The sequence below is a fragment of the Pteronotus mesoamericanus genome, unplaced genomic scaffold, assembly GCF_021234165.1.
Source record: "Pteronotus mesoamericanus isolate MK-2021 breed Mesoamerican mustached bat unplaced genomic scaffold, CSHL_Meso_final contig_105, whole genome shotgun sequence".
NCBI classification, from domain to species: Eukaryota; Metazoa; Chordata; class Mammalia; order Chiroptera; family Mormoopidae; genus Pteronotus; species Pteronotus mesoamericanus.
The window spans coordinates 4597210-4613270 of NW_026555006.1; the positions used below are offsets into that span (position 1 = coordinate 4597210).

A 16061-nucleotide genomic window follows, 5' to 3' on the forward strand; every position below is an offset into this window, starting at 1 on the left:
TCTTGGTAACTATTCCAAATTATATCATAAAGAGCATCCTTGGTCTTTATTTATGGTGGCAGAGTGTTTCATAGAATAGATATATCATAATTTATTTAATCTACCCCCTTTTAATGGTCATTTAGGACGTTCCAATCTCTTTTCAGCATTTTTAATGATTGCATGATATTCTAGTCTGGGGGATTTACTACAGTTTGCTTAGTATTAGTAATGATAACCTGTTCTTGGACATTTAAAATTATTTCTAATTTCTAGATATTGTAAAAGGCAACACTGTAGATGAATCTTTGTGCATATCTTTTATTTCCTTGAGATTTCAAGATATCAAGAAAATTCTTAAACGGAAATTTATTAGTTCAGTTAGATGCAGTGTATTTACTGAAAAGGAGGTCCTGTACGTTGCTGATTTCCCTGAGGACTGCTGGAGAGCCTGGACCTTCAGATGTTCCCATCACATTGCTCCAGCTTGTCTGCTTCGGGGCCGTGCTCCTTGGGAAAGGACGTCCGATGTATTTACCTTGGATCACTATTTTTCTGGACTTCCGTGGCACTCAGGAGCTTCTAAACTTTTTGAAGTTGTGGAACTTTTATATGAAGAGAAAATTACAGCTTTTTCTTTATCAGTTGGTGTAGTTTTAAAGATTGTTTTAATAGTTTTAAATTGCTCCCTTAATCATGTAACCCTAGAGTCATATTGAATTGTTTGCTATTACTTGGTCATTTCTTTACTTCCCAATCTCTGTATTGTGTAAAGAAAGTACACATACATTCTGTGTTTTCAGAATTAAAAACAATTTTTTTATTGATTTTAGAGAAGGAAGGAGGGGCGCAGAGGGAGACAGAAATATCGATTTGTTGTTCAACTTACTTATACATTCATTGGTTGCTTCTTGTATGTGCCCCAACTGGGGATTGAACCCACAACCTTGGTGTATCAGGACAGTGCTCTAGCCAACTGACCTACGCAGGCGGGGCCTGTGTTTTGAGAATTTTTTATATTTGCAGAGTAAATGATGCTTAATGCTAAAACTTTCTGAGTAAGATGTTAATAGTGTGTTTGTTTTTCTGTTCATGTTGTATGCTAGGCAAATGCATAATACTGAAAAATCATAATGTGGTACTATATTGTGTTGCAGTTCCGTATTTGCCATGCTGCATATAATAAATTTTAATTTTGTTTTCTCTACAGGTGACTCTACCAGTGGGCAGAGGGCGATCTATCACAGTTTGGGACTGACTGGAATTCCTATAATCAATGTTAACAACAACTGTTCTACTGGTTCTACTGCTCTGTTTGTGGCCCGGCAGCTGATTCAGGGTGGTGAGTAGTGCTCATTAGTCTAGTGTACTTAAATAGATGTGGGGTTATTGCCCCGCCTTCCATTATTTTTCCATGCAATTGTCAGAGGGATGGCTTTATAATATATTTCTTTAAAAAAAATAGTTTTAGGGAGGTGTGATTTAGATCATAAAATTTACTCTGTTAAAGTACACAATTCAGTATTTTTAAATATGTTCACAGGTTTATGCAACCATCACCACTACCAAACTTTAGAACTTTTTCGTTACATCAAAAAGAAACCTTGTACCCATTAGCAGCCATTCCCCCTTTCCTCCTCCCCTCGGCTCTTTGCAACCACTTATCTACTTTCTGTCTCTGTGGATTTACCTATTCTGAACATTATATAAATGGAATCATATAGTATATGGACTTTTGTGGCTTTCACTTACCATTATGTTTTCATAGTTTATCCATGCTGTGGTATGTTTACCAGTACTTCATTTCTTTTAATGGCCAAATAAAATTCCGTTGTATGGCTCTGGCTGGTGTCGTTAAGTGGATTGAGTGCCAGCCTGAGAATTAGAGGGTTGCTGGTTCGATTTCCAGTCAGGGCACATGCCTGGATTGTGAGCTAGGTCCCCAGTAGAGGGCGCATGAGAGGCAACCACACTGATGTTTATCTCCCTCTCTCTCCTTCCCCTCTCTCTGAAAATGAATAAATATAAAAATCTTTAAAAAAGAAAAGATTCCATTGTATAGGATGTACAATATTTTGTTTACTCATTTATCAGTTGATCAATATTTGGTTGTCTTAATTTTTTGACTATTGTGAATAATACTACTATAAATATTTGTAAACTTTTTTTTGTGATTTTTGTTCTCTTGGGTATATATCATCTTTATATTTCCAAATATTCTAGGGTCTTTTATTAGGCCTTTTATTCTGTTCTATTGATTGTGGATTATTGGTCCACTACTCAGTGTTTTAATTTTTGGAGCTTTTTAATGTCATACTGTTTGATAATGTTAGTGTCCCTTTGTGCTGTACCTTTTTATTTTTCTTTCTTTTTTTTAAAGACAGGTATTGTCAATTCTGTCTTGTTTTGCTTTTCAGTTGAACTTTAACATCATTTTTTAGATATGCCCGCTCTCCAAAAATTATTCTCTTGAGATTTTGATCAGGATTCTTTAAAAAATAAATTTATTTAATGTTTTAAAATTCAAAATTATTTATTCTTGACTGAAACATATTTCCACATTAATCAAAAGTTTTATTAACATTGAGATTCAAAGAAAGAGTTTCTTGACTTTTTCCCCTTATCTGGTTGCATATAAGAATTTTCTCTTATTTTTCACTTATTAAAATTTTTATATGATTATAATGTTTTTTCATTTTATATAAATCAACATATTTAAATTGAAATATTTAATATATTTTTGGGGGGTGTCTGGAAATTAAAATTTTCAAAACAATTACATCTTCTTTCAAGGTGTGGCAGACTGTGTCTTGGCTCTTGGGTTTGAGAAGATGGAAAAGGGAGCCATTGAAGCAACAGTGAGTCCCATTTATTGTTATTTTGGAGTTATGACACTGTGAGAAAACTGCCCATTGGACTACCATCAATAGTGCCTATTAATAAGCAATATAAAACATACTTTGGCATAGTTATTAAATAAGTTGATATAACCCAAAAGCTGAAAGGTGACATTATATATGAATGCATAGATTCTGGTATTTTAGAACAGTAAAGAGAGAGATAATTTAGTTTGACTTCTTTATTTTGTGAATGATGAAACTGATGTTTAGAAAGCTCAGATTATTAAATTTGAGGTTGATTTATCTAATTTAAAAGTCATTTATTCATTCATTCAAAAATTAATTTCATTCAACAAATTGAAGATAACTAGTAACATGTGGGACTTCTGTTTGTGATAATAGCAAGCCAAATTTTTTTTTAAAATTTTATTTTAATTTATTTTTCAAATACATTTATCTCTGCCAAATTTTTTGAACTAGTTCTACTGACAGTAGTCACAGAATGTTTGGATAGAATATAAACAAAATATCCTAAAGCATCAAAGACCTAATAAGAGGGAGGAATCGCAGGTGAATGCCAGATAATAAAGATCAGCATTTGAAGGTGCTTTTGCCTTGAAGGTCTTTGCTGATCAGGAAGCTGTGAGCCTCAATCTCAATGGCTTTTAGAATAAAGGGGAAAGTAGTCAAAGCTCAGGTCCTCCCAATGTCAGAATTTTAATATCCACTGTCGACATTAAATTAGAGCTCTGTAGAGGTAAACTCTTTGGGTGAGGATGAACCCAATTAAAACTGCTCCCCTTCTCTACTTCTTATCCCCACTTTCATGAGATTACCTTGAAAAATGCTTGGCACTGAGTAGAACAATGGGAGGAAAAGGAGAAAGGGGAAAAATCCTCAGAAGAACTTTTTACTGAGAATTAAAAGGATAACCATAGGCTATCCTTTATGAAGGATTACTACAAAAATTTTTGTTACCTGGGTGATCGAAGAAACCTCAAACCATGTAATCGAATCAAAAGTGATTCCAGAATAGTAGTAACCTAGACACTTAACAGAAGCAAATGTAAATTTTCTTTTGGAGGAAAGCATCTTCATTCTAGGTTTTAAGGACTTTTCAATTAAGTTTTCAAGGACATGCAGTCAAGGAAAATCAAGCATTAAGAAAACAAGGCACCATAATTTAGAACCAGGAGAAGGAGGCACAGTGAAAAGTGGTCTGTGAAGACTTCAAAAACTGGATTTACTGGACGCACATTTAAGCATGGTTACTGTGTTTAAAGAAATAAAAGACTAGCTTGGAAATGTATTAAGGGTGTAGGAAACTGCAAAAAGAGACACTCCAGGCCTGAAAAAAAAAAGAATTTATAGAAAAGAAAAATGAAATAATTATAAAAATCAAAAGGTAGGTTTGATAGCAGATATTATACATGACTAAAAAAAGAATTAGTGAAACTGGACTAGATTAGAAGTAATTATTGAGAATATACTGTAGAGAGGAAAAAGATGGAGAATTGGCAGGAAGTAAAGATATGTTGAGAATAATGTGCTAAGGTATAGTAAATGGTTAATTGGAATTAATGAAGAAGTGGTGAGAGAGAAGAGTATATACATTTTGTTTATATTTTCAGAAAAATAGCTCTTCATTGATTTTTTAAAATTGATCTTTTCTAATGTCTTTTATTCTCTATTTTATTTATTTCCGGTTTGATCTTTGTTAATTCCTTCCTTCTACTAACTTTGGGCTTCTTTTTCTAGTTCTTAAAGGTATGCAGGGATGTCCAACGTGTGGCCCACAGGCTGCATGCAGCCCAGGATGGCTATGAATGTGGTCCAACACAAAATCATAAATTTACTTAAAACATTCTGAGATTTTTTTGTGATTATGTGTTGCAATCTATTTAACTTGTGTCTCAAGACAACTTTTCTTCTTCCAGTGTGGCCCAGAGACACCTAAAGGTCGAACATGCCTGGTAAAGTTGGGTTGCTTATTTGAGATCATTCTTATTTCTTAATGTAGGCTTTTATTCCTGTGAACTTTTCTCTTAGAACTGCTTTTGCTGCATCATTTGTCTCAAGATATTTTTTTATTTCTCATTTGATTTCTTCTTTGACCCATTGGTTGTTGTGTAGCATATTAATCTCCACATACAGTATTTGTGAATTTTCCAGTTTTCTTCTTGTAATTGATCTCTAGCTTCCTACTGTTGTGGTTGGGAAAGTTGCTTGATATGATTTCAGTCTTCTTAAATTTATTAATACTTGTTTTGTGACCTAATATATGATCTATCCTGGAGAATGTTTCCTGTGCAGTTCAGAAGAATGTATAATCTGTTGCTTTTGGATGGAATGTTCTGTATATGTCAGTTAAGCATGTCTGATCTAATGTGGTGTTTAAGGCCAGTGTTTCTTTATTGATTTTTTTTTTTTTTTTGTCTGAATGACCTATCCATTGATGAAAATGGGGTACTAAAGTTCTCTGTTATTGTATTGCTGTATAGTTCTCTCTTGTCTGTATTGGATGCATAAATATTTACAAATATGTGTTTGTTATATCCTCTTCTTAGAGTGACCCCTTTATCATTATATAGTGACCTTCTTTGTCTCTTATTACAGTCTTTGTTTTAAAGTCTATTTTGTCTGATGTAAGTATAGTTCCTTCAGCTTCCTTTTGGTTTCTGTTTGCATCAAATATCTTTTATCATTTCTTCACTTTTAATTGATATGTGATATATTATTCTTTAATGTATTTGATTTGCTAGTATTTTTTTTAGGAGTTTTGCATCTGTATTCATCAGAAATACTGGTTTGTAGTTTTCTTTTTTTGTGTTCTTGCCATGCAGTTTTTTTTTATAGTGGCAGCCTCAGTTTACATTCCCAACGACCGTATTCAAGGATTTCCTTTTCTCTACATTCTGTCCAGTGTTTATTATTTCTTATCTTTTTGGTAGTGGCCATTCTAGGTGTGAGGTAATATCTTATGTGGTTTCGATTTACGTTTTTTTGATAATTAGCGAACATCTTTTCATGTGCCTATTGGGTCATCTGTATGTCTTTGGAAAACTTTCTATTCAGATCCTCTGCCAATTGCTAAATTCGGTTGTTTGTTTTCATGCTGTTGAGCTGTGTGAGCTCTTTATATATTTTGGATAATCCCTTATTGATGTATGTTTTGTAAATATCTTCTCTCATCTAGTAGGTTGCTTTTTCATTTTTTAAATAGATATTTATTTGATTATGCTGTTACACTTGTCCCATATTTTTTCTCCCCTTTATTCTCCTCCCCCACTGGATTGCCCCTCCCCCCAGCAGTCCTCCCCCTTAGTTCATGTCCATGGGTCGTTCATATAAGTTCATTGGCTTCTCCATCTCCTATACTATTCTTAACCTCCCCTTGCCTATTTTGTACCTACTATTTATGCTGCTTATTCCCTGTACCATTTCCCCCATTCTCCCACCTCCCCCTTCCCTTTGATCTCCATTTCTATGTTTCTATTCCTGTTCTAGTTCTTTGCTTAGTTTGTTTTTGTTTTTAGTTTTGATTTTAGGTTCAGTTGTTGATAGTTGTGAGTTTGTTTTCATTTTACTACTCATAGTTTCTGATCATCATCTTTTTCTTAGATAAGTCCTTTTAACATTTCATATAATAAGGACTTGGTGATGATGAAGTCCTTTAACTTGACCTTATCTGGGAAGCACTTTATCTGCCCTTCCATTCTAACTGATAGATTTGCTGGATACAGTAATCTTGGATGAAGGTCCTTGCCTTTCATGACTTTGAATACTTCTTTCCAGCCCCTTCTCACCTGCAAGGTTTCTTTTGGGAAATCAGCTAGTAGTCTTATGGGAAGCCCTTTGTAGGGAACCGTCTCCTTTTCTCTTGCTGCTTTTAAGATTCTCTCCTTATCTTTAATCTTGAGTAATATAATTATGATGTGCCTTGGTGTGTGCTTCCTTGGGTCCAACTTCTTTGAGACTGTCTGAGCTTCCTGGATCTCCTGGAAGTCTATTTCCTTGGCCAGATTGGGGAAGTTCTCCTTCATTATTTTTTCAAATAAGTTTTCAGTTTCTTGGTCTTCCTTTTCTCCTTCTGGCACCCCTGTGATTTGGGTGTTGGAACATTTAAAGTTGTTCCAGAGGTTCACAAGCCTCTCCTCATTTTTTTTGAATTCTTGTTTCTTCATTCTGTTCAGGTTGAATGTTTATCTCTTCCTCCAGCTCCCAATCATTGATGTGAGTTCCGGTTTCCATTCCTTTACTGATGGTTCCCTGTATATTTTTCTTTATTTCACTTTGCGTAGCCTTCATTTCTTCCTCCTTTTTGCCACCACACTCAATCAATTCAGTGAGCATCCTGATTACCAGTGTTTTGAACTGCATCTGATAGGTTGGCTGTCTGTTCATCGCTTAGTTCAATTTTTGGAGCTTTGATCTCTTCTTTCATTTGGGCCATATTCCTTTGTCTCAGGGCGCCTGTTGCATTTGGAGGGGCAGAGCCTTAGGTATTCGCCAGGGCGGGGCAACCCAGGTCGCTGTGTAGTGGTGCCGTTTGTTGGGGAGGGGTCAGAGAGGAAACAATGCTGCTTGCTTGGCTCTTAGCTTGTTTTCAGTCACTTCTTTTGGTGCCCACAAGCAAATTGGGCCCTTCTGGTGCTGATTCCTGGGTGGGTGGGTTTGTGAATGTTCTAGGACCCTGTGGGTCTCTCCAGTGAACTCTCCTGTGAGGCCGGGAGTTTCTCCCGCTGCTGTAATCCCCACAGATTTTTATATCCAGAGGTTTTGAGGATTTCTTTTTCCACACTGGAACTGTGGATTGCGTGGTATGTCTTGGTCCCCAGCTGTTCCTTCCAGTTTATGTGCACACAGATGTGGGACTGCCTGGGCCACCAGCTGCCATCTCGCCTACCTGGCCCTCCAGCTGCTGCCTTGCCCTCCAGCTGCTGCCTTGCTATGTGTCCTTTCTGCTCTGGCTGCCCATCTCCACCCCTCCTACTGGTCTGAGTGAATGTTTCTTCTTTAGCTCCTTTGTTGTCAGACATCTACACTGTTTGATTTTCTGGCAGTTCTGATTATTTTTTGTTTTTAAATTTGTTGTTGTCCTTCTTTTGGTTGTGTGAGGAGGCAAAGTGTATCTACCTATACCTTCATCTTGGTTGGAAGTCCTCATTTTGTTGATGGTTACCTTCCCTTTGCAGAAGCATTTGATGTAGTCCCATTTGTTTATTTTTGTTTTTGTTTCTTTTTTTCTCTTTTTCATTTTTTCTGTCTCTTTTCTTTTTTTTAATGTTTGCTCTTGTTTCCCTTGCATTTGCAGTCATGTCCAAAGAAATATCATTACAACTTATGTGAAGGACTTTATCACCTGTAATTTCTTCTAGAAGTTTTATGGTTTCAGGTCTTATGTTCAAGTGATTAATCCATTTTGAGTTAACTTTTGTGGTGTAAGACAGTGATCTAATATTATTCTTTTGCATGTGGCCGTCCAGCTTTCCCATCTCCATTTAGTGAAGGTTGTTCTTTCCCATTTTATGTTCTTGGCTCCTTTGTTGTAAATTATCCACATATGTGCAGCTTTATTTCTGAGTTCCTTATTCTGTTCCATTGATCTGTGTGTCTGTTTTTATGCCGCTATACTGTTTTTATTATTATAGCTTTGTAGTATAGTTTGATAGGAAAAGTGATACCTCTAAATTTGTTCTTTATCAAGGTTGTTTTGGCTACTTAGAGTCTTTTGTGATTTCATACAAATGTTAGAATAATACTTGTTCTAGTTCTCTGAAATATGTTATTGGAATTTTGAATGGGATTACATTGAATCTGTACATTGCTTTAGGTGGTATGAACATTTTAATCATCTTAATTCTTTCAATCCATGAATGTGGAATGTCTTCCCATTTATTTGTGTCTCCAATTTCTTTCAGCAATGCCTGATAGTTTTCAGTGTACAGGTCTTTTACTTCCCTGGTTAAATTTATTCCTATGTATTTTATTATTTTTGACACAATTATAAATGAGATTGTTTTCTTAATTTATCTGATAGTTCATTATTTGTATATATCAATACCAGTTTTCTGTATGATATTTTTTTATCCTGCAACTTTACTGAATTCATTTATTAGTTCAAACTGTGTGTGTGTGTGTGTGTGTGTGTGTGTGTGTGTGTGTGTAGTCTTTAGGTTTTTTTATGGATAGTATTATGCCATTTGCAAATAGTGACAGTTTTATTTCTTTCTAATTTGGATAATTTTTATCTCTTGTTTGATTGCTGTGGTGAGGACTTCCAATACTATGTTTAAAAAACGTGATGGAGTGGGTCTTCTTGTTCTTGCTTTTAGAGGAAAGCCTTTAGCTTTTCACTGTTGAGTATGATATTAGCTGTGGATTTCTTATACATGGCATTTATTATATCAAGGTATGTCCCCTCTATATCTACTTTGTTGAGAGTTTTTATCATAAATGGATGCCAAATTTTTGTCAAATTTTTTTTCTGCATCTGTTGAGATGATAATATGATTTTATTCTTTATTTTATTAATGTTGTATATCACAGTGATTGATTTGCAGATGTTGAATCATTCTTGCATCCTTAGGATGAATTGCACTTGAACATGATATACGAACCTTTATGTATTGTTGAATTCCATTTGCTAATATTTTTTGAGGATTTTTGCATCAAGGATATCAGCCTGTAGTTTCCTTTTGTTTTGTTATAAGGGTAATGCTGGAGTTGTAAAATGACTTTGGAAGTATTCTCTCTTCTTTAGTTTTTTGGAAGAGTTTGAGAAGGATATGTTTTTAGTCTTCTTTGAACATTTGGTAGAATTTACCCGTGAAGTCATCTGGTTCTGAACTTTCGTTTCCTGAGAGTTTTTTGGTTTTTTTTTAAATTCCCGATTCAGTCTCCTTACTAGTAATTTGTCTATTCAAATTTACAATTTCTTCATAGTTCAGTCTTGGAAGATTGTATGTTTCTAGGAAATTATCCATTTTTATAGATTGTCCAATTTGTTGGCATAAAATTGTTCATAGTAATCTCTTATGATCTTTTGTATTTCTGTTGTATCAGTTGTAACTTTTTTTTCATTTTTGATTTTATTTGAGCCCCTACCTCTCTCAATGAGTCTTGGATTTATTATTTGTAGGATTATTATTTATATTTATATTTACTTTTGTCCTTTTAACCTTCCAGTCTTCCCCTCTCCTCAAATGTAAATGTCAGATGAGCAAAGACTTTATCTGTTTTATTCACCTTGAGTAGTTTTTGGTCCATATGGGATTTTTTAAAATAAAATATTCTTTTCTTTATCTCTTTTTTTTATTTTATAAAAGTTTCTTGAAAGAATTGTACCTTTTGTTTATTTGATTGTTTTCCTTGCCACGTTTTTGTGCAAAGCATTTCCTGACTGATATTGTTCACATTGTCCAGTTTTGGTTTACACTGTGTTTAGAATGGGCAAATTTCTTAGTAACACTGTAGTATTGGAAAGACACTGTCATGTCAAATGCTTACTAAATTTAGTTTTTTCCTCTCTTAGTCTCCAAACAGGACTTCTCCAATGGATAAACATATTGAAGTCCTGATAAATAAGTATGGATTGTCTCCCCAATCAGTTACTCCTCAGATATTTGGGTGTGCTGGAAAAGAGCACATGGAAAAATATGGTATGTTAAAAAAAAACTTTAAGGCTTATTGGTTAATACATATTATATACATGTTATATAAATATGATAAGAAGCAGCACATATTTATTAAGGAACAGTGGAGGATGCCAGGATATATAAGATATAAAATGGTTTTTGCATTAATTTGAAGAACTTGTGTAGATTTAGTTGTAGAGAATGTATTTATATGTATGACATCATATTGGAAGTGCCTAGAATGCTCTAGAGCCAGAAATTGAAATAGGAAAAATAACATAAATCTTGTATCCTTTAATTATGGACTGTAAATTGAGGTTCATTAGCCCTGAATATTATAATGAGCCTTAAAGCTTGGTCTTGGTAATAGGTTTACGTAGTCAAATTTTATTCCGAGTAGTCAGTACATCATCACCTGTCATTCTATAGTGTTTTATGAGATTTACATTTCATGGTTGATATATATTTTATAAATATCAATGATTGGCCTTAGCCTGTTAAAGCAGGGGATAGTGCAGACAGGATTTTTATTTTTCACTGTATGACTCTGAACCAGTGCCTTGTTGTGTACTGTGAGATGAGAAAGAAAATTTTCATGCTTGAAAGCTTAGCTTTCCTGCTCTTTATAGGAGAAATATCCCAAGTTTGAGAGCCAAAATCACATAATCAGAAAGCAAAAAAATCTTAAAGGCATAATGGTGTGATCGTATAATGGAGCACTGCCAGTCTTGGGCTATGGAAATTTTCTTTCTTGTACCTATTTTTTACCATTTTTAACTCAGTCTATTCCAATCTGCCTTTACTTTCTCAAGGCTACCACTGATCACCATGTTGCCATATGCACTAAATACTTTTCAGACCTAATTTAATAGACCACAGCAGCATTAATCCCTTTTGATCACTTTTTTTTTTTGAAACATTCTCTTCTCTTGGCCTCTCTGACACCACATTCTTCTGGTTTTTCTTAGATCTTTGGCTATTGTCCATTTCTTTTTCTTTTTAAAGCTTTTACTTTTTTAAAAAAATTTTATTATTTTTTAGAGCAAGGAGAAGGGAGGGAGAAAGAGAGGGAGAGAAATATCGCTGAGTGAGAGAAACATTCTGTTTCTTCTCTCACGCCCCCAACTGGGGACCTGGGCTACAAACCAGGCATGTGCCCCGACTGGGAATCTACACAGCGACCTGCTGGCTTGCAGGCTGGTGCTCAATCCACTGAGCCACACCAGCCAGGGCCATTTCTTTTTCAATTAAATAATGTATTTAAAACATTGCCCTGGCTGGTGTGGCTTAGTGGATTGGGCACCAGCCTGCAGGCTGGAAGGTCACTGGTTCAATTCCTGGTTGGAGCACATGTCTTGGGTTTTGGGCTGGGCCCCACATCGGGAGCATGTGAGTGCCAACCTATCAGTGTTTCTCTCCCTCCCTTCCCCTCTCTCTAAAAGTAAATAAATAAAATCTTTTTTAAATAAAACCCAACATTATTGAGCTCTCATTATATTCCAGACATTGGAATACAACTATTGCTGTGTAATAAACCATTCCAAAACAGAATGATTTTAAGCATTTATAATTATAGTTTATAAGTTTGTAGATAGACTGGGAACCAGCTGAACTAAGCTGAGCTCAGCTCTTCTTGCCTGGCTTAATCATATGACTGTAGGCTGGTTGGAGGCTCTGTTCTAGTCTTCTTAGACTGAGTCATCTGTCTCTCATCCTACTCCTGGGGACCAGAATGCCAGCCCTGACATAAACTTTTCATGTTGAAAGCAGAAGCACAGGAGAGTAATTTGCACATGCAAGTCCTTTTGAGACTTAAGTTGTTGACTAAAGCAAGTCACATGGCAAAGTTGGAATCAAGGGACAGGGAAATATACTTCACTTTTCTGATAGGAAACTGCAAACCTACTCTTGCCACACCCTGAATAATTTAGCTGCCCGCTTTCCTACCAATCCATGAATGAATTACTTGTAAATATTCTAATAGAATTAAAATCTCTTTCCCTATGGTTTCCATCCATAGTCTTGTTTTTCTCTTCTGAGACTCACAGAACAAGTCTCTTTCACCGTATAGCCCTTCAAATATCTGAAGTCAGCCTGTGCTTAATTTCTCTTTAAAGATTTCTTTTTCAATTTTTAAAAAAATACATATTTAATTGATTATGCTATTACAGTTGTCCCATTTTTTTCCTCCGCTTTATTCCGCTCCACCCTGCACCCCCTATCCCACCACTGTTCCCCCTCCCCCCTTTAGTTCATGTCCATGGGTCATACATGTAAGTTTTTTGGCTTCTCCATTTCCTATACTATTTTTAACCTCCCCTTTTTTCTTTTCTCATACTGGAACCATGGATTGCATGGTCTGTCTTGCCCCCCAGCTGTTTCTCCCAGTTTATGCGCATGCAAATGTGGGACTGCCACATTTATCTTGCCTTTACCTTGCTGCGTGTCCTCTCCCCGCAGGCTGCTTGTCTCCTCCCCTCCTACCAGTCTGGGTGAATGTTTCTTGTTTAGCTCCTTGGTTGTCGGACTTCCATACAGTTCGATTTTCTGGCAGTCTGGTTATTTTTTGTTTTTAAATTTGTTGTTATCCTTCTTTTGGTTGTGAGAGGAGACAAAGGTGTATCTACCTTTGCCTCCATCTTGGCTGGAAGTTCTCGTTAAATATTTCTTAATAGACTTATTTTATAACCCATTGTCAACAGTCTGATTTACTGTGCTGTGATTGCATGTAAGTTTTTTTGGTTGTTACATCACACTGTTAAACTGTTGAGCTTGTGATCAAGCAGAACCTCTGAGCCTTTCTCATAGCTGTTGCTACTTTTTCCAGATTTTTTTTGGGGAGTGGCATCCATGAATAAAATTGGGTGTTTAATTAATTATATTCTGATTCATTGCATTGATTAACTTTGTTGAAGACTATTTGGATCCAACATTATAGCAGCCCCTCCCACCTTCAGGTTTGGTGAGAGTGCCTTTGTTTTCTAATCCAGTTTTTGATAGAAATGTTAACCAGAGAAGCTCTTGGTTTTCCCCAAAGAATCAAAGCTTCTAAGTCTTTCTCTTCTTTAACATGGTATCTAACCAGACACTCATTTATCCACTTATTGTATCAGCTTAAAGGTTAGTTAGCGCTAGATATTTTTTTCTAGGTTAATGCATTAGTCAACAACAACCTATTGTGTGTGTTCCATGGGACATTAAGCTTATAAGATGCTCTATAATGTGAGTCAGTTAAGTTGGGAAATGCTTCATATTGTACTTTAACTCCCTATTGGACAGTCATAATACATATGCAATAGTAGAGTCTCTGAGTGTCTTGCTGTGAAGACATCTGTTAAATTTTGATTAATCCAGTATTATCTCAGCTTTACGGAAGACCCCTTGTATTTTCAGCAATACCAAAAAAACCCCTGAAAAAATAAAAGAAAAAACCAAAATCCGCACTACAGTATTTCCTTACCTTGTCCCAAAAGATGTCCTGAAAATTTCATTTTCTTGCTGGTATCCAGATACCATATTTCATTTTATCTTCCAATCGGTCTAATAAAAAATATTAACATGGTGTGGCTTGTTTGTGAACCCATATTGGCTGCCTTCTGATCACCACTCTTACTGATACGAGATCACCACTGTGGATGCAGTCTACCTTATTCCCTTACTCAAGGGGCATGAGGATGTTTTGGCAGACTTCTTCAAGAATTGCTGGCAGTTTTTTTCTTGCCTTAGAATCACTGTGGTCCCAGTCTATATTTCCTAGTTTTTGAAGTTGGATCCTAGTTCTATTAGGTAGAATTGGCCAGTTTGAACTATTTTCATATTATACAGGATGGGGCAAAAGTAGGTTTACAATTTTGAGTACACAAAACATAGAATTTATTCTTGTATTATTATTTATTAACTATTGTATTGTTTTCCATACAAACAACTGTAAACCTACTTTTGCCCCACCCTGTATGCCTATTAGTTGATTCAATTCAGTAAATATACCCAGGTTTAATAATTAACAAATATTTGTTGAAGGATCAATGTTGACATCTTCAGTACTGATATCTGTGCAAGGGAAAATGTGGAAATATGTAGTAGAACACTGAGTACCATTGCAATATTTGTTAACAAGCAGCCAAAAAACATTAACTCATGAATAGATATTTCCTTTCTCTACAGGAACAAAAGTTGAACACTTCGCAAAAATTGGATGGAAAAATCATAAACATTCGATTAATAACCCGTAAGTATTTCAGATCTATGAAATAGTGAAGGTGTGGGCTATCCTGCTTTATATGATGCATCTTGAATACTTGAAAAGCTAATATAGGGGAGATAGAAAAAAATGGCGGAGGAGTGAAAGGGAGTCATGCTGACCTCCTCCCAAAACCAAACTGGAATTGCAACTAAATAATGGAGTAATCACCTGGAAAGCAGTGGAGCGATAGTGGGAGAGGAGCCTTGGTGCCGCGGACAGTGGATTCGACTCTCACACATCCCAACGGGTGAGAATTGCGGTGGAGGCTCGAGAGGGTGGGCTGGGTGCGCACGGGCACTGGCACCAGAGGGACATTGAAACGGCCAGTTAGCGTCCCCCGAGAAGAACGGGGTCTGAATCATAAACAGGAACCCCTAAACTACAGCAGCTAAAGCCGAGAAAATACAGACAAAACGCAACCCCAAAAAGCTTAGGGGCGCTCTCTGCCAGAGACAGGTGGCTGGGGATGCAAAAAGACATCTAAAGGGCAAACGCAAAAGTGGCAGTGGCAGCCACCCTCCTTGATCGCTGGGTAGAGGCGGCAGCAGGGTGGGCTGGTGCCTGGGAAAAGACTGGTGAGGAAAACTTTGTGAAGAGAACTGACACTGCGGCCGGTGGAGCCCGGGTGATAACGCACTTCCCACTCTGCAGCTACCATCTCGCTCAGGCATAAGGGAATCAATTAACCTGCCTTTTGTGCGCTCCGCACACAGCTTGTACGCCTGTGAGCTACTGGGCTGAGTGCAGACTGGCTGGGAGAGCCTTGAGGAGAGACTGGAGACGGAGGCATTGGGGAAAGAACGGGAGGAGGAACCGGGGAGTCCCGACTCCCTCCACGTTCGGTAGTCTCCATTGTGGGCTGGAAAGGCGCGACCCCAAAGAGGCAGAAGCGGGGCGCGCATCAACCAGACTGCCTGCGATTGAAACGCAGTCCGCACAGGGGTTGGATCCTCGGCTGAAGGGGTCACAGAACTGCCCAGAGGCCCCTGAGGGGAGACTAGAAACGGAGGCATTGGGGAAAGAACGGGAGGAGGAACCGGGGAGTCCTGACTCCTTCTCCTTGCCGAAGTCTCCATTGCACGGGAAGAGGCCACACCCCCAAAGAGCCAAAAGCCGAAAAGCAAACATAGACACCCCCAAAACACCCAGAGCAGGCGCGCACACTTGCGCCCAGTGACTGGCGAGGGTTGGCGAGTGTGTGTGTGACCCACGCGGGCTGGCGAACGCTTGCACCTGCCGGCAAGGCCTCACACAGACTGGCACCCATACGGCCTGCGAGGGATTGCACAGAGGGGCAAGGGCAGGCATAAATTGACCTACCCGCCGCGATTGCGGAGCAGCCCACAAAATAAGTAGAGCTGC

The 16061-nt window shown here is 37.2% G+C and overlaps 1 protein-coding gene across 1 annotated transcript in view; it reads left to right on the forward strand.

Annotated features, from left to right (window-relative positions):
- Positions 1 to 16061, forward strand: part of SCP2 (sterol carrier protein 2) — a 103029-nt gene that overhangs the window by 12571 nt on the left and 74397 nt on the right. Inside the window, exons 4-7 of the mRNA XM_054573219.1 lie at positions 1190 to 1321; positions 2773 to 2837; positions 10354 to 10480; positions 14621 to 14684. Of these exons, the coding sequence (XP_054429194.1) occupies positions 1190 to 1321; positions 2773 to 2837; positions 10354 to 10480; positions 14621 to 14684 (388 nt within the window). The remainder of the gene's footprint in view (positions 1 to 1189; positions 1322 to 2772; positions 2838 to 10353; positions 10481 to 14620; positions 14685 to 16061) is intronic.